General features: G+C 48.3%; 1 protein-coding gene across 1 annotated transcript in view; it reads left to right on the top strand.

Moving 5' to 3' along the window:
• Positions 1-5,195: 5,195 nt before the first annotated feature.
• LOC125429711 (valine--tRNA ligase-like) overlaps positions 5,196-24,435 on the top strand; it is a 43,624-nt gene continuing 24,384 nt past the window's right edge. Inside the window, exons 1-15 of the mRNA XM_048491074.1 lie at positions 5,196-5,313; positions 9,794-10,167; positions 11,477-11,620; positions 13,004-13,154; positions 15,448-15,593; positions 15,861-15,945; positions 16,886-16,986; positions 17,156-17,283; positions 18,305-18,469; positions 18,588-18,669; positions 20,564-20,683; positions 20,788-20,896; positions 21,016-21,104; positions 23,790-23,880; positions 24,208-24,332. Coding sequence (XP_048347031.1) covers positions 9,814-10,167; positions 11,477-11,620; positions 13,004-13,154; positions 15,448-15,593; positions 15,861-15,945; positions 16,886-16,986; positions 17,156-17,283; positions 18,305-18,469; positions 18,588-18,669; positions 20,564-20,683; positions 20,788-20,896; positions 21,016-21,104; positions 23,790-23,880; positions 24,208-24,332 — 1,890 coding nt within the window. The 5' untranslated portion in view covers positions 5,196-5,313; positions 9,794-9,813. The remainder of the gene's footprint in view (positions 5,314-9,793; positions 10,168-11,476; positions 11,621-13,003; positions 13,155-15,447; positions 15,594-15,860; positions 15,946-16,885; positions 16,987-17,155; positions 17,284-18,304; positions 18,470-18,587; positions 18,670-20,563; positions 20,684-20,787; positions 20,897-21,015; positions 21,105-23,789; positions 23,881-24,207; positions 24,333-24,435) is intronic.

Below are 24,435 nucleotides of genomic sequence, written 5' to 3'. Positions count from 1 at the left end.
CTTGTGTGTAAAGTTTTGAAAATAAATACTGAATTTGTGAAAGTTCATGATTTACAGCAGAACCCAAGCTGGACTCTTCAGAATTCTGTTGAGGTTTGCTAAGTAGGGCTTATTCCCAGGAAAGTGACTTAGATCATAAGAACATAAGAACAAGCCAGCTGGATCAGACCAGAGTCCATCTAGTCCAGCACTCTGCTACTCGCAGTGGCCCACCAGGTGCCTTTGGGAGCTCACATGCAGGAGGTGAAAGCAATGGCCTTTCAAGTGCTGTTGCTCCCGGAAGCACCTGGTCTGTTAAGGCATTTGCAATCTCAGATCAAAGAGGATCAAGATTGGTAGCCATAAATCGACTTCTCCTCCATAAATCTGTCCAAGCCCCTTTTAAAGCTATCCAGGTTAGTGGCCATCACCACCTCCTGTGGCAGCATATTCCAAACACCAGTCACGCATTCCGTGAAGAAGTGTTTCCTTTTATTAGTCCTAATTCTTCCCCCCAGCATTTTCAATGTATGCCCCCTGGTTCTAGTATTGTGAGAGAGAGAAATGTCTCTCTGTCCACATTTTCTACCCCATGCATAATTTTATAGATTTCAATCCTATCCCCCCTCAAACGTCTCCTCTCCAAACTAAAGAGTCCCAAATGCTGCAGCCTCTCCTCATAAGGAAGGTGCTCCAGTCCCTCAATCATCCTTGTTGCCCTTCTCTGCACTTTTTCTATCTCTTCAATATCCTTTTTGAGATGTGGCGACCAGAACTGAACACAGGACTCCAAGTGCGGTCGCACCACGGCTTTATATAAGGGCATGATAATCTTTGCAGTTTTATTATCAATTCCTTTCCTAATTATCCCCAGCATAGAGATACACTTACCCAAAGAGGGGGTGGTTCAGCTGTTCCATTGTTAAGTTTTCTACTGATTGAGATGTCTTGGAACACACTCTAGGTCAGTGATGGTGAACCTTTTAGCGACCGAGTGCCAGGGCGGAGCAAGGGGAAACTGCACCTGAGGCATGCGTGCGCGCGCCCTGAGCCCCTTCCATGCCCCTATCTGCCCCACCCTGCCCTGGAATGCCCTGAAACACCGCCACCATGTCCTTGGAATGCCCTTGCCACGCCCCCACAGGGGTGCGCTCCCAGTTGATCGTGCACCCCTCACCCCCTTGGTGCTATGCCACTGCCAAGTTCCCAAACTGGGGCAACAGCATGCGTGCCCAAAAAGAGGGCTCTGAGTGCCATCTCTGTCACGTGTGCCATAGGTTCGCCACCATGGCTCTAGGTAATGGTGTAGAACTCACAGATAATGTCTGCAGCCAGAAGAGATTTCTATCCATTCTTACCCCCTCCTTCAGCTGCAACATAATGCCTCTGTCTTACCTATTGATGAAACACTTCCTAAAGAATATATGAAGAGCCTTTCTGGATTAGACAGTGGTCTATCTAGACCAGCATCCTGTCTCACACGGTGACCAACAAGTTTCCCTGGAGGTCCAACTATGGGGCATAGGGGCTAAACCCCTGATGTTGCTTCCTGGCACCAGCATTCAGAGGCTCATTCCGCACATGCAGAATAATGCACTTTCAAACTGCTTTCAGTGCTCTTTGAAGCTGTGCGGAATAGCAAAATCCACTTGCAAACAGTTGTGAAAGTGGTTTGAAAACACATTATTTTGCGTGTGCGGAAGGGGCCAGAGTGTTGTGGTTGCCTTTAGTCACTATAGCTAGTACTTCTTGATAGGCCTATTCTCCATGAATCTCGTTAATTTGCCTTTAAAGCTGTCTATGCCTGGGATCGTCACTACACTCTCTAGCAGCCGGTTCCACATTTTAATCACACTCTGTTTAAAATTGATATTTCCTTTTGTCTGTTCAGAATCTACTGCCCATCAGCATCACTGGACGCCCCTAAGTTCCAGTATTTTGGGAGAAGGAGAAAAAATTCTCTGTCCACTTTCACTACCCTGTGCATAATTTTACAAACCTCTGTCATGTTCCCACCCACCCCCTTAGATGTCCCTAAAGGGGGAAAATGGGTGCCAAAGAAAGAGAGAAAGCAAAGAGTTGTGAAGGTGTCTTTGTGGAGCCTCAGGAAACACAAGGTCAGATTGGAATGGAGAGTACATAATGGACTCATTGCTTTTTCTAAGTCACGTCAACAACAAAGAATTTGCAAAGGTGACCTGGGAAATTAAAAGGCCCACACATAAGCCAGGGCGAGTGGCCCTTGCAGGAGCTTAGCCCTAGCTAGCCAGCGGCACCAGCAACGGGTGGCAATTCACCAGTTGGTAGTGGGCCAGGGGATGCAACAGGTGAGCAAGTCCTGGTTTCTCTGGCCACATTTGAGCTGACCAATCCCTGCAGCACTAGAAACAGGTTGAGAGCTTGATTCCGCTTGCACCTGGCTGCCAATGGCCCACTGGGAAATTTCCCAGAAAGGTAAATAGCCATACTACCTCTGCAAAGCCTGCCTGCAAAATGTAATTGCTCTATAGCTGTTGTGGTTGTTAACCACAGCAGGGCTCTCACGCTGTTAATAGCGTCATGACAGGAATACATCCCACAAGCCAAGAGTTTTCTACAGAATTCCCATCTGCCTATGACAAAAGATGTATCTGTTGAAACTCTGTGTTTCATGCAGCCCAGGAACCCTACCAGAGTGTGAAGGGGGGGGGGGGGTGTGTGTATTATTTTCTTTTTGCAATCTTTCTGCACGGCCAGCAAGGGATACAGCAGTGATGTAGATCAGAAACAAAGGGGGAGAACATGGATAGAAGCACAGAAGAACATGGTTTCTGTGCATTTAAGAGTTGTAAGGAAAAACTCAAGCAATGCAGATGTGAAGTGCTGAGCTGCGTTTACCCAAAGCTTACCCAAATCTAAGAGGGGAAGATGCCTTGCCTTTCTCTGAAACTTGGTTTCCCCGATCCCTTTTCTGCTAATTTCTGGATCTTCTGTCATTTCCATCCCATGGTCTATTTCTTACCTGCCTTGATGCCTTCCCCTTGCCTCTTCACTCCCCAAATTCCCTTCTTCAAACCGTCAAAGACTTTAATTCACTGTTTCTTAAATGCAAACACAAGCCCCGCCTGCCGAATGCAGATTCCTAGGAATGAAGCTGAGCTTGGTCGATTAAACCCTTCAAATGTGTAGCATTGAAAACGCACCAAATGTGACCTGTTTGGACCAGCAACAAAGGGAATACAAAGAGGACACCGGGATATGGAAGATCAGTCGCTCAGCAGGGCAGGAATCCACTCCACCTTCCTTGATTTTGCAAGGAGCACTACATGCGAGGTGCAAGAGATTTTTTTCCCCATCACTAGGTGGCGCTCCTGAGGCTCTTTGGCGGTCCCCCCCCCCGCCACTACTCCAGCCGGTTTGTACTACGCACTCTATGATAGCCTAGGGACGCTGTATCCACAGATGGGAACAAAGAGCGAACGTCTAGGAGGTGTGTCACGCTTACTCTATGACCGGGAATGGCCCCACCACAGAGAGTCCAGGGTTGTCGCAGGAATTGCCTTTCTAAAATAGGCTGTAACAAATGCATTTTTTTTCTCTTCATATGTGCCGGTGAACTCCTTCAAAAACCGGATTTCGAAGTCCCCATTTTCCCCGCGCATTTGAATGCTTTGTCACAGGCGGGATGACTGATTTTCCCCCTAAAAGCTAGCTCGTTTCATTGGAATGCATTTTAATCTAGAACAGGGGTCTGCAACCTATGGCTCTCCAGCTGTTCATGGACTACAATTCCCATCAGCCCCTGCCAGCATGGCCAATTGGCCATGGTGGCAGGGGCTGATGGGAATTGTAGTCCATGAACATCTGGAGAGCCACAGGTTGCAGACCTCTGATCTAGAATATGATGATGGCCACTAATGTAGGGAGCTTTTTAAAAGGGTTTGGGTTTATACATGGAAAGGGAATGTGGTCTAAGGCAGAAATAACGCTGGTATTGCAACAGCTGTATCTCCCTCCATGCAACTGGTTCTCTTCCTGAGCTCCTCCAGTTTTTAGAGCTACCTGGACATACGGCCGATTCCACACAGCATATTTGCAACGAGTTGAAATGGCTATAAATGAACCTGTTTTCCTGAAAGGGGAAAACTTGTTCATTTATAATGACCGCAACTCATCATAAATATGCTGTGCGGAAAGGATCTTATAGTCTGCCTAGCAAACGTCGTGATGTGAAGACACTGCTTTGAGTCAGCAATGACCCGTTATTTGCACAAGGGATCTTTGGTTTTGTAGTCACCGGATTTCAACACAGAGGCAGTTAATAGTTAATGGTGGAGCAGCAAAGGATTCCTATCCCATGATCATTTTGATCATATGGAACTGGAGCATCTAAAACAGCCCAAGCTGACGTGCAGTGCAAGTGTAGGAGCATCAGATTAGAAACTGAAGAGAACCGGGTTCGAATCTCATTTGCCTGTGAAGCCCCTCTGACACTGGGGGTCCAAGCTCACAGCAAAAAAGCTGGCAGTCCAGTGTAACTGGGGGGAGGGAACATTCTGCACATGTGCACAGAAACTTATTCCTGGTTGTGTTATCACAGCCTTTTCACCGCCGGAATCAACTGGGCTGTTGTGGGTTTTCCAGGCTGTGTGGACCTGATCTGGTAGTTTTTGCTCCTAACGTTTGGCCTGCATGTGTGGCTGGCACCTTCAGGGGCTGGAGAGAAACGTGTCTTTCTGTGACATGCCTCTGAAGATGCCAGCCGTAGATGGGGATGAAACGTAAGGAGCAAAAACTACCAGACCATGGCCACACAGCGCAGAAAACCCACCTATGGGTTTTCCCTGTGGTGGCAAACCTTTGGCACTCCAGATGTTATGGACTACAATTCCCATCAGCCCCTGCCAGCACGGCCAATTGGCCATGCTGGCAGGGGCTGATGGGAATTGTAGTCCATAACATCTGGAGTGCCAAAGGTTTGCCAACCATATGCCACCTATGCCAACCATAGATGCAGGCAAAACATTAGGAGCAAAGACTACCAGACCACGGCCAGAAGCCCAGAAAACTCACAAAAGCCAATTGACTCCAGATTGTTATTGTGTTGCAAAATCACAACCAGAGAAGGCCGTCGGGCTGAGCACAAAGGGTGGAGCCAGGGTTCCTGGGTCTCCTCAACGCAGGATTGACTTCCTTTCCGAAAATGCACGCTCAGCACAGATGAATGGCTCAGCATTCAGGCTCGGCTGGCTGCGGCCGGTGATGCAGGCGTTGCTGTAGACGCCTACAGGCGGGGTCCTTCTGCAAAAGGAAAGTAGCACGTGTGGCAGGAGCTGGTCCCGGCTGGCGGTGCAGGTAAGGGGGGACCGGGTCCCCGCCCCCTTTCCTCTGGGAACCCGGGAGTCCCGGCTTCTAATCTCTAGCCCAGGCGCTGCAGCCATGCAGTCCACCTTCTGTCAATCCCTTTTTTCTCTGTGTCTCCTCCTGCCAAGCGACCCCCTTTTGGCTCCTGGTGTCCTGCTCCCAAATCCACTGGGTCTCTCCTTCCAAACCCCCCAGGAGCCTTGATTTCTTGGTCCAGCCACTCTCGGCTTCTAGTATTTTCTGCATCATCCAGGGAAAGCGAAAGTCTCCCCTTGGGATCATACCCACACCCAGCCGCTCAGCCTTTAATTCACTCAGCCTTTTCCTCTTTGTGACCATTCAGTCAAAGAGACGCTTCCAGCTTTGAGCAACCTGTTCTTCTCTTCCTCTGGTCCCTTTGGTGGACTGCAATCTAATTCGGGGTGACAGGTCTGCTGGGGTTTCATATCTGGATGATTTCCAGATGGTGTTTGCTTGCTACCACGTTGCATAGGACCGGCGATTTCATCTGGGGGAGGGGTACACCTTTTATGGTGGATATTTTTAAAAACACCTCTGTATTTAACTTAGGCTCATTCCGCACATGCAGAATAATGCACTTTCAAACTGCTTTCAGTGCTCTTTGAAGCTGTGCGGAATGGCAAAATCCACTTGCAAACAGTTGTGAAAGTGGTTTGAAAACGCATTATTTTGCGTGTGCGGAAGGGGCCTTAGAATGTGTTATGGCATATGGTGTGTGTGAGGGTGTGTGTGTGTGCGTGCTTTGAATACATTTTGCCCTTCTTAGGCTCATTCCGCACATGCAGAATAATGCACTTTCAAACTGCTTTCAGTGCTCTTTGAAGCTGTGCGGAACAGCAAAATCCACTTGCAAACAGTTGTGAAAGTGGTTTGAAAACACATTATTTTGCATATGCGGAAGGGACCTTAGAATGTGTTATGGCATATGGTGTGTGTGTGTGTGTGCGTGCTTTGAATACATTTTGCCCTTCTTAGGCTCATTCCGCACATGCAGAATAATGCACTTTCAAACTGCTTTCAGTTCTCTTTGAAGCTGTGTGGAATAGCAAAATCCACTTGCAAACAGTTGTGAAAGTGGTTTGAAAACACATTATTTTGCGTGTGCGGAAGGGGCCTTACCTTTGCAACTTCCCCCCACTCTGGTGCCTGGAGGAGAACTGGAGTACTTCAAGGCCTGGTTCATACGGCCAATTGGCCATGCTGGTAGGGGCTGATGGGAATTGTAGTTCCTGAACATCTGGAGAGCCGCAGGTTCCCTACCCCTGATCTAGATGTAAGAGCTGGGTTTTCTGGGTGGGGACAGCAGTTATAACACTTTAGAGAAGGAAACATCTGCTGAAAGGCAGGATTTCCAGCTAGAACAGGGAGTGGGGTCTGAAAGGGAAAGGACGGTGAGACTCCGGATTTTTTTTTCAAATAAAACATGTGTCTGCTGTATGGCAGAGGCAACGAAGCACTTTCATGTTTGATCTGTGATGCTATGACCTCTGGACAGTCATGTACATGTGTGCCTGCAAGTTGGTGATATAGAGGAAGACAGTAGATTTTTGTGTTTGTCTCTTGTGTTTACATATTGTCCTAACAGGGAAACTAACCAGCTGCTGAACAGTTGCTGCATATTGTGTTGTTTAATTGGTACATTTATATGCTCTAGGGCAGTGGTGGTGAACCTATGGCACGGGTGCCAGAGGTGGCACTCAGAGCCCTCTCTGTGGGCACACGCAAACAGAGTCGCCCCCCCCCCCACACACACACACATCTAGGCTGGCCTGGGCCGCTGGGCTCGATTATTAGCATTAAACCTAAGACCTAGTTTTGGGGAAGCAGTGTAGGTAACCCTGTTAACCGCTGTTAAACCCCACTGATTTTCATGCGAAGAACTAAAGTGTGATCCTTTACCTGGGAGTAAGCTCATTTGCTGGCAATGGGGCTTGCTTCTGAGTAAACCCTCCTAGGGTCGTGATTCACCCGTTAAAAGAGTTGCACAGTTGCTTCAAAGCAATGCCACCGACTACCACCAAGCTTACTCCTGAGTAAAGCACGCCTCGGAGCCAACCGTTTTTTCTAAACTAAAACCTCAGTATTCAGATTAAATTGTCATGTTGGCACTTTGCTATAAATAAGTGGGTTTTGGGTTGCAGTTTGGGCACTCGGTCTCGAAAAGGTTCGCCATCACTGCTCTAGGGCTACATGGAGCCAGGTGTCACCTAAAGGGCAGGGATGACATATGTATTGTCGAAGGTTTTCACGGCCGGAATCACTGGGGTGCTGTGTGGTTTCCGGGCTGTATGGCCATGTTCTAGCAGCATTCCCGCCTGACGTTTCGCCTGCATCTGTCGCTGGCATCTTCAGAGGATCTCTGATCCCAGCCCAAAACTTCAGATCCTCTGAAGATGCCAGTGACAGATGCAGGCGAAACGTCAGGAGAGAATGCTGATGGAACACGGCCATACAGCCCGGAAACCACACAGCACCCCAGGGATGACATAGTTCATCCGTCGCTGATTCCCTCCCAGGTGGTATTAAAGTTGTGTGTGGAGTGGGCAAATTTGGAACCAAGCAGGCCACAGAAGGGAGGCTATTCCAATGATGGGGGACCACCACCGAAAACTCTCCCTCTAGCTTCCACTCTCAGAAGGGTGGAAACCTTAAGGAAGGCCTCAGAAGTAGAGCATAATGCCTGAGTAAACTGAGGCCAGGAGAGGCACTCTAACAGATATTGTAATCCCAAGCTGTGTAGGGCTTTATACAATAAAACTAGCACCCTTGATAGTGAATTCTTCCCTTCACTGAGTGCTTTGAGTAGCAGGTCTCTGCTGAACTAGAACATAAGAACATAAGAACAAGCCAGCTGGATCAGACCAGAGTCCATCTAGTCCAGCATTCTGCTACTCGCAGTGGCCCACCAGGTACCTTTGGGAGCTCACAGGCAGGAGGTGAAAGCAAGGGCCTTCTGCGGCTGTTGCTCCCGAGCACCTGGACTGTTAAGGCATTTGCAATCTCAGATCAAAGAGGATCAAGATTGGTAGCCATAGATCAACTTCTCCATAAATCTGTCCAAGCCCCTTTTAAAGCTATCCAGGTGAGTGGCCATCACCACCTCCTGTGGCAGCATATTCCAAACACCAATCACACGTTGCGTGAAGAAGTGTTTCCTTTTATTAGTCCTAATTCTTCCCCCCAGCATTTTCAATGGATGCCCCCTGGTTCTAGTATTGTGAGAAAGAGAGAAAAATTTCTCTCTGTCAACATTTTCTACCCCATGCATAATTTTATAGACTTCAATCATATCCCCCCTCAGACGTCTCCTCTCCAAACTAAAGAGTCCCAAACTGTAAGCATCTGCACTGGAGCTTTGCTTGTGACCCCGTAATCTGGCCCTTTTCCAAGTTTATACAATTGTACAACAGTTGTGGCAATAGGATACGTGTGAGGGCTACCAGCTAGCATGAGCCTGCCCCTTAAGAGGGTATAGTTCAGTATTCCAGGGACTGACTCCAAAAGGGACAAGTTGAGAGCTAGTGAAGGATACTCATATTTAGTCCTCCAGTTACCACATGGAGCAGCGTTCACACGCAGGAAATGACAGTGTAAATAGAGGGGCATTTCTTCAAGCCATCGTAAACAGCATGGGGAAAATAGGTTCAGGTGGGTAGCTGTGTTGGTCTGAAGCAGCAGAAAAAAGTGTTGAGTCCAGTGGCACCTTGAAGACCAACAAATTCTTATTGGTATAAACTTTCACGTGCACACACATTTATGCATGCACACGAAAGCTTATACCAAGAATAAACCTTGGTTGGTCTTAAAAGTGCCACTGGACTCAAACTGTTTTCGGCACAGGGAAAAGTCTGTCAGTATGGTGATGGCATAGTTTAGGGCAGTGGTGGCGAACCTCTGGCACGGGTGCCAGAGGTGGCACTCAGAGCCCTCTCTGTGGGCACACGCAAACAGAGTCGCCCCCCTCCCCCACACATCTAGGCTGGCCTGGGCTGCTGGGATCAATTATTAGCATTAAACCTAAGACCTAGTTTTGGGGAAGCAGTGTAGGTAACCCTGTTAAGTGCTGTTAAACCCCACTGATTTTCATGCGAAGAACTAAAGCACAATCCTTTACCTGGGAGTAAGCTCGGTTGCTGGCAATGGGGCTTGCTTCTGAGTAAACCCTCCTAGGGTCGTGATTTACCCGTTGGAAGAGTTGCATGGTTGCTTCAAAGCAAAGCCACCGACTACCACCAAGCTTGCTCCCGAGTAACGCACGCCTCGGAGCCAACCGTTTTTTCTAAACTAAAACCTCAGTATTCAGGTTAAATTGCCATGCTGGCACTTTGCAATAAATAAGTGGGTTTTGGGTTGCAATTTGGGCACTCGGTCTTGAAAAGGTTCGCCATCATTGGTTTAGGGTATGTCCAGAGTAGCCTTACGTCTCAATTCTTTGTTTTCTTTTTCTCAGGTCACTCTTGTCTCCTCGCCATGCCCACCGTCTATCTTTCCCCACATCCGGATAACTTCCAGAATCTCCGTGTGCTTGTTGCAGCCCATTATGGAAAGCAGGAACCCAAGGTGGTCGAACTGCCACCCGACAGAGATCTGGGGAACCCGTCCTTCTCCCTGTCGAAACTTCCAGCTCTGGAAATGCAGGCGGGTGTCTACGTCTCCGGTCCAGCAGCCGTTTCGTACCTTCTGTCCCCAGACAACATGAGAGGGCAAGGCCCAAATGCAAGCACTCTGGTGCGACAATGGGTCAGTTATGCTGACCTAGAAATTGCCCCTGCGGCCTGTACAGCAGCCTTCTCTGCACTGGGCATTGCTAAACAAAATAAACAGGTGAGAATAAGATTAGCGCCCGCGTTCTGTGCTGTGCTGTGTAGTGAAACTGGCTGTGTAGTGCTGTTCTGTGCTGCTAAAATGTATTTTAATGAATTTTAATGTTTTATCGCTATATTGTATTTATGAGACCTTATATTGTATTTGTTTGTAATAAGCCTTTCATTGTAGGCACCGCTTCCAGAGTTCCTTCAAGTTGGGCTTGCCCATCGCTTTCAAATAAATCAAGCTAAATAAATAAATAAATAAATAAATAAATAATAATAATAATAATAATAATAATAATAATAATAATAATAATAATAATAATAATAATAATAATAATAATAATAATAATAATAATAATAATAATAATGACCCAAAGTGCCGTCTCTGCAAAGAGGGTGATGAAACCATGGAGCACATCATCTGCTGTTGTAAGAAAATAGCCCAAACTGACTATCTCGAACGTCACAATAGGCTAGCAGCAATGGTGCACTGGAACCTTTGCGAAAAGTACGGCCTGCCCTGTAGCAAGACCTGGTACGAGCACAAGCCAGAGAAGACCACAGAACATGAAGAAGCAAAAATACTCTGGGATTCTTTAGAATACAGACAGACAGACACCTTGGGCAATACACAACACCCCAGACATAACAGTGGTAGAGAAAAAAACATGTTTGATCATAGATGTGGCTGTGCCAGCTTGACAGCAGGGTAGAGGACAAAGAGCTGGAAAAGATCACAAAATACAAGGACCTACAAATTGAAGTTGAACGATTGTGGCAAAAAAGAACAACAGTAATCCCACTAGTAGTCGGTGCTCTAGGAGGAATCCCAAGAAATCTTGAAAAACATCTGGAAAGCCTAAACTTGGACAGAACATCAGTCCACATGCTGCAGAAAGCAGCACTTCTAGGAACTGCACATATTCTACACAAATACCTCTAATACCCTAGGTCCTTGGGAAGGACTCGATATTCAGAGATGAATTCCAGACACTTGTGCTGTGTTGTTATGTATATAATAATAATAATAATAATAATAATAAATAATAAATAAATAAATAATAATAATAATAATAATAATAATAATAATAATAATAATAATAATAATAATAATAATAATAATAATAATAATAAAAAATATGTCCTGTTAGTTGTCTCTCCAGAGCAACTGCTTGGCCACTGGGCGAATCTGAATACTGGACTAAATAGACGAACAGTCTGATCTTCTTAGATTCTTAATCACTGCAATCCTGACCAGAATTATACCCTCCTAAGGCCCCTGGAAGTACGCAATTCCTGTCATTCTCTCTCCTTCTGGCCAGGTGTTGGATCGCGCTGTGACAGAACTCCAGAAGATCCTTGAGGTGCTGGATGGTCACTTGAAGCTGCGGACGTACCTGGTGGGGGAGGCCGTGACTTTGGCTGATGTGACCGTGGCCTGCTCTCTGCTGCTGCCGTACAAATATGTGAGTCTCTTTGCACCCTTCAGTGCGAATGCGTGTAGCAGTTCGTACGCAGGCCCTGTTTCCACACTAAGGAGTGGCTTGCAAGTTGTGGAATCTGGCTAGTGACTGTGTTTTTAAATTGCGTGGAGGGAATGAAATGAAATTAGAAGTTTTTTAGTTATTTGCAAACGTCAATCCTCTCTTCTGCCCTCAGATTCCATTCTCGCACTTTCCCCCTCTCATTGGCTGATTCTGCACAGGCAACACGAACGGACCCATGTTGCCTTTGCCTCCATTTGCACAGCAGGTGCAGGGGCCATCCGGGATCGCTGAAGGCAGCTTGGTTCGCACAGGAAACGCTGTGTTCCCCTGCAAACTGCGCACCCAGGGATCCCCCACCCAAGAATCCCCCTCACCTGAGAATCCCCCCTCCCACTTGCCGGCACAACGTGGTGGCCGCCTGGAGAATCCACTCTAATGGCAGCCCCCTAGGGCCGTGGTGGCGAACCTTTAGCACTCCAGATGTTATGGACTACAATTCCCATCAGCCCCTGCCAGCATGGCCAATTGGCAGGGGCTGATGGGAATTGTAGTCCATAACATCTGGGGTGCCAAAGGTTTGCCACCACTGCCCTAGGGAATCCACCATAATGGTGGATGTAAGGGGGGTGGGAATAGAACACTTCCTGCTTGTTGTAGTTCTCACAAGCAAGCAGGAAGCGACTGAAACCTGGGTTGGAGGGGAAAGGTCGCTAATTTAGCAACTTTCATTTAACCCAGGTTCAGGCAAATATAATGGGTTAGAAGCATTTGGGGAACGACTTCTGTGGGAACTTCTCCCCCATAAACCTTTTTTCACACCCCTGAACCTGTTTTATTTGGCCTGTGTGGAAAATCTTCATCTTCCCTGTCTGACCACTCAACTGGTCCCAAGCTATTGTTCTTTTCCTTGAACCAGGGGGCATTCATTGAAAATGCTGGGAGGAAGAATTAGGACTAATAAAAGGAAACACTTCTTCACGCAACGTGTGATTGGTGTTTGGAATATGCTGCCACAGGAGGTGGTGATGGCCACTAACCTGGATAGCTTTCAAAAGGGCTTGGACTGATTTATGGAGGAGAAGTCGATCTATGGCTACCAATCTTGATCTCCTTGATCTGAGATTGCAAATGCCTTAGCAGACCAGGTGCTCAGGAGCAGCAGCAGCAGAAGGCCATTGGTTTCACATCCTGCACGTGAGCTCCCAGAGGTATCTGGTGGCCGCTGCGAGTAGATGGTGGGCCCTGGTGGGCCACTGGACTAGATGGTGGGCACCTGGTGGGCCACTGGACTAGATGGACTCTGGTCTGATCCAGCAGGTTAGTTCTTATGTTCTTATGTTCCTTTCTCCCCACTTCTTCTAGGTCCTAGACCAAGATCTTTGCACTTCCTACACCAACGTCACTCGTTGGTTCCTGACATGCATCAACCAGCCAGAATTTCAAGCTGTTCTCGGCCCAGTGAAGTTGTGTGGCCAGTCACCGAGTGTCGGCGCCCCGACCTTAGAGCGCAAAGGTAAGACGTGCCTGCCATTCTCCTCACATCCCCTCCCGCAATCCTCTTGGATTGGGTGGGGGATACAGAAAGGGTAAGAGATAGGTCTGTGAAGTTTCATCTGTTTATTTTATATTTTATTTATTTGTTTGATTTATTTACTGCCCTCTCCCAAGGGGCACAGGGCGGTTCACATCAATAATAACATCAAAACATCAACAGTTACCAACTACTAAAAACATCCCACCTGCACCAAAGTTTAAAACATATTTTCATTGATGGCGTCAGCATTATCCTTTAGAATTTTCCCCCTTTCCTCTCTTCCCTGTGCCCATGGGAGGCCAGATGTTATTTATAGCGACTAACTGATGTTACCCTGGCTGGCCAAATGCCTGGCGGAACAGGTCCATTTTGCAAGCCCTGCAGAAACTCTGTATGTCCCGCAGGGCCCGGATTTTAACCTGTCAGTTAAGTTTGAAAGATCCCCCCCCCCCCACTTAATCAGATATTTTTTAAACTTCTAAATTTAACACAAATGTAATACAATTTAATACAAAGACATCATCAGAAAAGCCATGGCTAACAGGTATTTTCTTCGAAGAGGCTGTGTGCTCTTTTTCTCTTAACAGTGAGGGAATATTGCTACTAAAATGCGATTGACTACTATATAGGAACAACATGTGTGCGTTTCCCTTCTTCGGTATTATATGCACAAAATGAATTGATTCTGGAGATAATTAGTGGGTTCAGCCTCCCAAAGGAGTGACATTGGTCTGGGATGTTTTTAATCGAATGGCATCCCTAAGTGTGGAAGCAGGACATCTATCAAGTTTCTTGAATTTCAATTTCTCCTGAGCAAAGCGCAAAGCTCTTGCTCTCCCAATATACTTTGGGATTATCCCTCAGAAATCTAGCCCTGCTATATACCTGGAACAACTTGTTAATTACAATTGCAGATGGGTCATGACTAGAGCAAGGTGTAACTCTTTTCCGTCTGTACATCTTCAAGGTCGCTTCTCTAATATTCCACAAAATGAGCGTTGCTGTCGATTTTGTCCTGATACAACTGATTCGCTCTCTCATACTCTGCTTCACTGTTCAAAATTCAACAACATTCGAACTGATTTGAGAACTGTATTACCAACAGGATTTATTCTCTTTTCCGATAAGATAAAAATGGCTAAGCTTCTAAATAACTCTAATGTTGAAATCTCTGTAGCTGTTGCTATATTTTTACTCTGTGTACTGCAAGTTGTGCAATAATGATCTTCTTATTGTATTCGAAATTCTTGACACACACCGCTTTTATGCCTAATAAAGGATTTGGATTTGGAAGTTTCTTGAATTTGTGCTAGATTCCTTCTTCTGGCAAGGGTTTGGCCTCCATTTTTTATTTTGGCTGTCAGTTGCTGGGGCAACCAAAATGGTAGCTGAGCTCTGGTGAAAAGGAGGAATCTTGTGAGAGTTTGGGAAGCCCTATGGCTTATCTGCTGCCTGTTGTGCCTTTTTAAATAAAGGCCTGGGGCTGTGGGAAAGCCAATTGGCTGCTGTGGCTTCAATACAGAGGCAACCAGAGAAGCGAGGCAGAGTTGAGATGGTGGAGGGGGCCGGCTGGGCACGGGCAGGTGGGGGCTTCTTAGTTGGCTTCCTAGTGAAAGGTGTAAGAGGTTAAGAGCTCGTGTATCTAATCTGGAGGAACCGGGTTTGATTCCCAGCTCTGCCGCCTGAGCTGTGGAGGCTTATCTGGGGAATTCAGATTAGCCTGTGCACTCCCACACACGCCAGCTGGGTGACCTTGGGCTAGTCACAGCTTCTCGGAGCTCTCTCAGCCCCACCTACCTCACAGGGTGTTTGTTGTGAGGGGGGAAGGGCAAGGAGATTGTAAGCCCCTTTGAGTCTCCTGCAGGAGAGAAAGGGGGGATATAAATCCAAACTCTTCTTCTTCTTCTTCTTCTTCTTCTTCTTCTTCTTTCCTTTCAGTCCATTCAAGCCTTGTGATGTTTAACGAGGTGCAGGAAAATGGCAGGGTGGGCCGATTGGTCTTCCTGTGGTGTAGCGGTTAAGAGCAGGTGGACTCTAATCTGGAGAACCAGATTTGTTGCCCCACTCCTACCCTTGAAGCCTGCTGGGCGACCGTGGGCCAGTCACAGTTCTCTCAGAACTCTCTCGGCCCCGCCTACCTCACAGGGTGTCTGTGGTGGAGAGAGGAAGGGAAAGGAGTTTGTAAGTCGCCTCGGGTCTCCTCGCAGGAAAGAAAGGCAGGGCATAAATCCAGACTCTCCTCCTTATTCTTCTTACTCTCCACATCCTGCAGCGTGTCCCTCCGGAGAATTGTTAGAGCCGAAGTTGCTAATGGAGCAGCCGCCCAAAAGCGCCTCCCAGTTGAAGAAGGAGGCCAAGAAGAAAGAGAAACTGGAGAAGTTTCAGCAAAAGAAGGAAAAGAGCCTGCAGCTGGGGGAGGTCAGAACTATATCATAAGAGCAGTCTTAGGAAGCAGGTGGTGTATGTGGAGTGGGGCTGGGGGTGGCCAAGGATTGTACCACCTCAAGATAGGGGATGCCTGGTTGGGTGGGGCTGAGGTGGCTTTCTTGCAATGCTTCCGAAGACAGACACACACACACTCCCCCCACACACACATTTGCCTGATTTCAGGAGAAGAGGGAACAGGGATTTGCTGTGTTTTGAAGCACGTTCTCCTTCTCTTTTTGCCGGCCCTCTGTGCTGCAGAAGAAGCCAAAAGCTGACAAGAAGGAGAAAAAGGATCTCGGTGTTATCACCTACGATATCCCAACCAGGCCTGGGGGGAAAAAAGGTACTGTCGATGATGAGGGAGGAAGAGACAACTCGGACATTTGTGCAGAGGCGTAGCTAGGCCAAACTGCTCCCGGTGCGCAGTCTATATTCTCCGCCCCGCCCCCCATGGCCTCTCCAGGGCGCCCCCCCTTCCCGCACTTACCTTAGTTCCTTTCCTTTTCCTAGAACTTTTTCAGGCTGAAAAAAAAGGCCTATTCACAGTTCAGGCTTAAAAACGGCCTGATGGGAACTATACTTGTGAGCCCCAAGGTCTCCTGGGAACTGTAGTTCCTCAGGCCGTTTTTAGCCTGTACTGTGAACAGGCCTTTGGTGCCAGTTGTGTTGGTGCCAGTTGTGTTCTTTTTAAAAAGTTCACACTGCCTCCGTTCTGGAACTTCTGAATATTATGCAAATACAGCAAGTCACAGCCTGGCCCAGTCTGGTTTGCTCCAATCAGCAAAGGGTCTTTTTCAACATCTCCTTCCCAAGGGTCCTTTCTCAACTGGAGGTGCTGGGGGTTGGGCCTGGGCTCCTGTGCATGCAAAGAGTGTCCTCTGCTTGAGTCCCCCTTGAGGAGCAGCAGTGGCGTAGTGGTTAAGAACAGGTGTACTCTAATCTGGAGGAACTGGGTTTGATTCCCCATTCTGCTGCTTGAGCTGTGGAGGCTTATCTGGGGAATTCAGATCAGCTTGTGTGCTCCAACACATGCCAGCTGGGTGACCTTGGGCTAGTCACAGTTCTTCAGAGCTCTCTCAGCCCCACCCACCTCACAGGGTGTTTGTTGTGAGAAGGGAAGGGAAAGGAGTTTGTAAGCCCCTTTGAGTCTCCTTGCAGGAGAGAAATGGGGGGATATAAATCCAACTCTTCTTTTTCTTCTTCTTATTGCTCGTGGCCACCCAAAAGCCTTTAACTCAGTCAATCTTTCCCTGCTTGTAACCCATTCTGCTTTTTCATTCCAGTTGTCACCAACCCAATGCCTGACTCGTACAGCCCACAATATGTTGAGGCCGCCTGGTACCAGTGGTGGGAGAGCCAGGGCTTCTTCAAACCAGAGTATGGGGTGAGCAAAGCCAGCGCAAAGGAAGCATCACAAGTATTTCATTTGCAGCTTAGTGTTGCCGTGTGGGTCTGCAGGGGACACCTTTTCCAATATGGCCGGCTCTCCTCTTATCTCGAGGCAAAGGGAGTGTGGCGGGACCATCACAGCCCCTCTTTTCTCCTCTCGCCAGCGTCGCAGCATTTCTGAGCCGAACCCGAAAGGCCTCTTCATGATGTGTATCCCTCCGCCTAACGTCACGGGGTCTCTTCATCTCGGGCATGCGCTCACCAATGCCATCCAGGACTCCTTGACTCGATGGTGAGGAGCTTCGCAGGCCTTTGACCGCCTACTCTCGTTCTTTTGCTAGACCTCCCCATCTTCTTGGGTTGCTACGTCTGTGTGGGCACATAGCTTGCCCCTCCATTCAACTATCCATAACGTGTCTCATGTGTTTACCTTGTTCCACTTGGTCTCTTTGACCTGCTTGAGGGTTTGTCCAAATGATGGTTTCAGTGGGTCCCATCCCCAACCCCCACCATTCATTTCAGCCTTATCAAGATAATCTGGTGAGTCCTCACTCAAAGGCCACATTTATGATACCATCCTGCATACATGCAGAAAAGCGTTGCTGGGTATAGAATTCATGCATCAGTCATGGGAGGTGCAGAGGGAGGGGTGGCATGCAAGGGAGGGGAGGGAGGGATGGGAGGGAGGGAGGGAGGGAGGGAGTAAGGGGTGGCATGCAAGGAAGGGGAGGGAGGGAGGGGAGGGAGTAAGGGGTGGCATGCAAGGGAGGGGGCCCAGCATCTGGACATGGCCCACATACCCTAGCAGAGGGAGAGGGAAGGTAGGGAGGGATGGCATGCAAGGGAGGGGAGGGAGGGAGGGAGTAAGGGGTGGCATGCAAGGAAGGGGAGGGAGGGAGGGAGTAAGGGGTAGCATGTGGGGGAGGGGGAGGGGGCCCGGCATCTGGACATGGCCCACATACCCTAGCAGAGGGAGAGGGAATGTAGGGAGGGGTGGCATGCAAGGGAGGGGAGGGAGTAAGGGGTGGCATGGGATGGAGGGGAGGGAGGGAGTAAGGGGTGGCATGTAAGGAAGGGGGAGGGGGCCCGGAATCTGGACATGGCCCACATACCCTAGCAGAGGGTGAGGGAAGGTAGGGAGGGGTGGCATGCAAGGGAAGGGGAGGGAGGGAGTAAGGGGTGGCATGCAAGAGAGGGGGGAGGGGACAGTCCATTGGTTTCTTTTTTAAAAAGAAAACCACCCTGTTTTTTGTATGTTCGAAAGCACTAAACAAAATTAACTGGCTGTTCTGGGAACGCCTCGATTCTTGCAGGCACCGGATGCGGGGAGAGACCACTCTGTGGAACCCTGGCTGTGACCACGCAGGCATCGCCACTCAGGTGGTGGTGGAGAAGAAGCTGTGGAAGGAGGAGGGCAAGACACGGCATGACCTCGGGCGCGAGGCATTCGTCGAGGCCGTCTGGAAGTGGAAAAACGAGTGAGTGGTCGCATAAACACCCGTCCTCAGTGCTGCGAGTGGGCTACTATACCGCATGGAATGCTGTAGAAACACGTTGCAGATGGCATATTGTTTTTCTCTGCCTCTTTAACTGCAGAAAAGGCGATCGGATCTACCACCAGCTGAAGAAGCTAGGTGCCTCCATGGACTGGGACAGAGCTTGTTTTACCATGGAACCGGTAGGATCAGTGGAGGAGGATGCGGGTGGGAGCTGGTGTGAAACAGGGCAGCCTCTACTGGGGAAAGGCAACCAACAATGACAACAGGGTGTGATTTTTAACTTAATAACTCCCAGCATGTCTGCTTTTATCCACGGAAGGAGGTTGGTCTGGAAGGAGATGCTGCTGAACTTTGAGTCCGCTGAATCTTGAGTTGCTCGTTTTCCTTAGCAAAAATATTGAAATTCATCTGCAACTATTTAGGAAAGGGAACCTTGTTGGTTTCACCTGCAGAGCTGCCATTGGGGTCCCCTTTTCTTTTTCTTTTTCATTTCCCCTTCTTTATTGATTAGGTAAGGGGACTTCTGGGGGACTGCTTTCTGCTAAGGACTTTTCCACTTGTTCAGTGGGATCCATAAGAGGGTCTGCTCCCAATCTAAATTGGATTGGATCAGTAATACCACCATAATCTGGGGTGGGGGGAGCATCTTTTTTTAAAAGGAAGGGGGAAAGCAGAAATAGCAAGACTGACCAGGTACACAAGAGATCAGATTTTCAATGTACGGTCGAAGGCTTTCACGGCCGGAATCATTGGGGTGCTGTCTGGTTTCTGGACTGTATGGCCGTGTTCTAGCAGCATTCTCTCCTGACTTTTCGCCTGCATCTGTGGCTGGCATCTTCAGAGGATCAGAGGAGTCAGAAGATCCTCTGAAGATGCTAGCCACAGATGCAGGCGAAACGTCAGGAGAGAATGCTGCTAGAACACGGCCATACAGCCCGGAAACCAGACAGCACCCCAGATCAGATTTTATTTATCTAAACCATCTCTTAGCTGCCTTTCTGCCTTATAAAAACTCCCTTCCAGTTGTTATGCAGAAGTTATTTTGAGAGGGCTGGCTATTTAATTTGGCCTGGTCCCCAAATTCCGTCTACAACTATAAAAATATATATATATTTGATCGGTTCTCTCTGAATTTGGGGCCGTGCTGAAGAAAGAGATGTGGGCAAGTAGGGTGTGGAGAAATAAGTCATTAACCCCATACTGGGGGTGAAAGAGTGGTTATTTGGGGCTTGGTTTTGTATGTTTTAAGTGGTGCTGTTTCGAATTGGAATTTGTGGACTTCCTTGAGCCACGAGGCAAGGTACCAATATTTCAGTATATAAAAATGGTGGGTGGGGCTGGTGGCATTATTATGCTCATAGTACAGGAATGGAGTAGTGGCTGATGTTTGGAGATGTTTGGAGATGGTGGGTTTGCCCACAATTCCCCGGTCAGCTCATAGCTAAGCAGGGAGCAGCAGTGGCATAGGAGGTTAAGAGCTCGTGTATCTAATCTGGAGGAACCAGGTTTGAGTCCCCGCTCTGCCGACTGAGCTGTGAAGGCTTATCTGGGGAATTCAGATTAGCCTGTGCACTCCCACACACGCCAGCTGGGTGACCTTGGGCTAGTCACAGCTTCTCGGAGCTCTCTCAGCCCCTCCTACCTCATAGGGTGTTTGTTGTGAGCGGGGAAGGGCAAGGAGATTGTAAGCCCCTTTGAGTCTCCTGCAGGAGAGAAAGGGGGGATATAAATCCAAACTCCTCCTCCTCCTCCTCCTCCTCCTCCTCCTCCTCTTCTTCTTCTTCTTCAGTGATTCCTGGATTACATGAGTAAACTGGTGTTAAGATTGCAGGCTGATGAAAAGGACAAAATAAGAAAGGCAAGGTCCGTTGTGAAAATTCAGATAGGAAGTGCAGCTTTGGGGAACAAAACAGATGCACCTGTGCATTCCGGTGCAATACAAAACGAGCAGTCACATTCCTGGAGAAAGGGAAGGCCCAGTTTCCTTTGTAATGTTGCCGGGGGGGAGGGGGGGCTGTTAATTGCAGATGGCAGAAGCAGCGTGGCTCAGTGCTATTCTTGTATCACCCACAGAAACTGTCTTACGCAGTCCAGGAAGCTTTCATTCGGCTGCACGAGGAAGGGGTCATTTACCGCAGCAAGCGCCTCGTCAACTGGTCCTGCACACTCAACTCAGCCATCTCCGACATAGAGGTGATTCGGGCAGCAGGGAACGGACGCGAGCCGGGTGTCATTCCGGTAGGAATCAGGGAAGCAAGTGAGACGCCTCGAACCTGGTTGTCTTGTTCTATTCCCAGGTGGATAAGAAAGAGCTGACGGGCCGAACGCTCCTTCCCGTCCCCGGTTACAAAGAGAAGGTTGAATTTGGGGTGCTGGTCTCCTTTGCTTACAAGATTGAGGGCTCAGGTGAGAAAAGGGGACTTGGCTAGTGGGTCAGGGGTCAGAGTTCAGGGGTTTCCCTGCTGATTGGCTGTTGGCTCTGCCCTGGGAATAACCGGCTGAAAAATGATTATTTTCTTCCCTAGACGATGAAGTGGTGGTGGCTACGACCCGTATTGAGACTATGCTGGGGGATACGGCGGTTGCAGTCCATCCCAAGGACCCCCGGTATCGGGTACATAATCCTAATAACAAACGGATGTGAGAGGGTGGTGCGGGTTGGACTTGGAAGGATGTCGAAAGCAAGGCACCTGTATCCTCCATGGCAGATCCAGGCATGGGGGTTTGACTTGTTCTCTTAGGCTGATTCCGCATGGGCCAAAAACACCAGTGTGAAAATGCTGTGAAAATGGTGTAAAAGGGTTTAAAATGGTATAAAAGGGTTTATACTGTTTTCACACCACTGTTTTTGGCCCATGCGGAATCAGCCCTACTGTTTATTCTGCCTGTTCTCCTCTCTGCTTCCCAGATGTCACCCTAAGTAGGCTGTCTCCACTGTTGTTGGGGAACTTAGCTGGAGACAGAGGTGGGTGACTGGGACCGATAACCTTTGTATACCAGGATAGTACTCAGTGGCGTGATGTCCATTGGGCAAAGTGGGCAGCTGCCCAGGGCTCAGGAACTTTGCAGGGCATGCTCCTGTGTTTTTATTTTTTTTGTTTTTATTCACGTATTGGCCTGCAGAGCACGCATTTTAGAGGTATTGGCACCAAAATTTCAGGGTATCATCAGGAGACTGTCCTGATTATATCCCCCAAGTTTGGTGAAGTTTGGTTTAGGGGGGCCAAAGTTATGGACCCCCAAAGGGGTAGCCCCTATCCCCCATTGTTTCCAATGGGAACTAAGGAGATGGAGGCTGCACATTTGAGGGTCCATAACTTTGGCCCCCCTGAACCAAACTTCACCAAACTTGGGGTGTGTCATCAGGACAGTCTTCTGATGATACCCTGAAATTTTGGTGTCACCAGCTTAACAATTGCACCCCTGACAGGCACTCCCAGAAATTTGGCCAAGAATCTTACTTCTGCATTGATTTTTTTCCATTGATGTCAATGGGGAATTTCTGATGCTCCACCTCCTTCCGCTGCCCATGGGGGGCATCAAAACTCAGGTTTTGCCCAGGGCTCCAGTTTGCCTCGTTACGCCCCTGATAGTACTGGAGCAAAACCACTCAAATAATGATCCCAAACAACGCTGGGTTCTGTCTAGAGCCAGATGCAATGTCTTCTCCCCTGCCCCTTTACAAGGTCGGATTGAGACGCTCCCCCTATCGGACAGAGTATGCCCACATTGTCCTACTGCAGTGGAAACACTGGAGCATATTGTATGTTACTGTCCAAAATATAATTCACAGAGGGAAGCTCTATTATCACCAATCACGGGTAAAGCATCTCCCAAAGTTTGCATGGTAAAACTATTTAATAGTAATGAGCCTCTGATTTTAGGGAAAACAGCTCACTACTGGTTGCGGGTCATGTCGCTAAGAGGGAATTAATAGCATACGTTATACCTTTTCTTGTGGTAATTTTGTGTAGCATAAATAGGCCTAATAAAGGTTTTGTACTTGTAACACACAAATAAGCCGGCAGTTGTATGATTAAAATGTGGTTTTATTGAAGAATAAAAATAACAAAAACAGGAAATATATTTGAAGATATTTGAAGAGCTGAGAGAAAGGAGAGGAAATTGGACGTGGCTTCAGGGATGGGTGATAGTATCCGGTCTTGAGGGAATGTCCAGGGAAAGCAGCGCTGAGGAGAAAGACGACCAGTGTTTCCAGAAGCAAGGGAAAGAGCCCACGTGAGAGTTGGGCATGCGCATTTGGATCCAGAGCACCCACATTAGGAATGGCCGATATTTATACCCCAAAATGGGTCCTGAAGCAGCATAAACTGGCAGGAAAGCCAACAAAAAGATGTGAGAGGCTTGATGAGTCGTCCAGACCCAAAGGAATGCCTGGTCTATTCTCTTGAATACTGGTTTGATTGCTGGGAACGGGTACAGACTGGATAACTAATGGAGCGCTGATTAAATCAACTTGACATAATGGGGGTTAGCTGACCCGGCTGTTTGGCCAGGTCCGGGGAAAAGTTCAGCAACCAACCTCCTTCCTGCCCAAGCTTGACACACAAGATGGATCCCAAAACTTTCTGAGGGGCATCCATCTTGTGGGGAGCAGTGTTGGGCTCTTACGCCAATCTTTGCCCCCTCCCCCGGCCTCCATGGCACCTCTTAATGAGAGGAAGCGTCCAATTGCTTACACCATAGGTGTCAAACTCGCTGCCCTCCAGATGTTATGGACTACAGTTCCCATCATCCCCTGCCAGCATCATGCTAGCAGGGGATGATAGGAACTGTAGTCCATAACATCTGGAGGGCTGTGAGTTTGACACCTGTGGCTTACACAGATTGTGTGTGGGGGTGGGGAGTCTCCATGCTCAGAGGGATTAGAGGTAAGTTCCTACAGTTGCCTAGGAGGTGGCCATTGCTAGAGAAGACTTGTGTGGGAGGGCAAATGTCAACATGGATCTTGCCACTCCACTGAGCAAAGTCTGAAGCCGTCCTCCAGTCTGTCTCCTCCTTCAGTGTAAGTGGCTCATTCATTTGGATGCCTTTTAGGCCAAAAGAAGGTCCTTGGAAGATAGTTGAATCCACCCCAATATGTTTTGCCCAAAGGAATGAACAGGCCACTTTGGGTAGTTGGGAAAACATCAGGAGGATGTGAAGAAGATAGAGGAGTTCCTCTTTACAGTGGGGGAGATGGGAGGCGTTTTCTGATGGGGGGCATGGGGTTCAGTAAACCGGAGTGTATTAGAGTCTGGAATAGGAGCTACAGCCTCCCGTTTCGTTTTGTTCACAGCATCTGCGTGGCCGACATGTCCTTCACCCTTTTACCAGACGGCTCTTGCCTATCGTTTGTGATGACTTTGTGGACATGGAGTTCGGAACTGGTATGTGTGGAGCTGATAGAAAGAAGTAGGCTCACCCTCTGTAGTTTTAAAGCAATAATTCTCCAACTGGGGAGAGTTCCTTGAGGTCATTGAGTGTGAGGGAACATTCCTGGGCACTCTTGTGCATGTGTGATAGGGATGCTTATATTTTGGGGTTCTGAGTTGGGGTATCCTCCATCAAGTCACCTAGCTCCAGTTGTGCCCCAGTTGCCAGAACAGTGGTTGGGGAATAAACTCAAAGATCCAGTTGCAATAGAGAAGATGTTTCCTGATCTGTGTGGGCCATAAACCAAGTGGAAAACCTTTGTTCTGTGCCTTCGCTCTCAGGTGCGGTGAAGATCACCCCAGCTCACGATCCAAATGACTACGAGGTTGGCCTGCGTCATGGGCTCGAATTCATCACCATCATTGATGAGAACGGCTCTCTTGTCAACGTGCCCCCTCCTTTCTTGGTATGGGCAGAACTCGGAGGATCCCTTCAGATCTAGGCCTTATTCTTGTGACACAGTGTCAGCTTGGCCTTATCTAATTAGCATTGTGGGCCATCATAGGATT

This window comes from Sphaerodactylus townsendi, linkage group LG03 (assembly GCF_021028975.2).
Source record: "Sphaerodactylus townsendi isolate TG3544 linkage group LG03, MPM_Stown_v2.3, whole genome shotgun sequence".
In the NCBI taxonomy this organism is placed as follows: Eukaryota; Metazoa; Chordata; class Lepidosauria; order Squamata; family Sphaerodactylidae; genus Sphaerodactylus; species Sphaerodactylus townsendi.
Note: the sequence above shows the minus strand (reverse complement) of the source record. Positions and strands in the feature narration are given on the sequence as shown.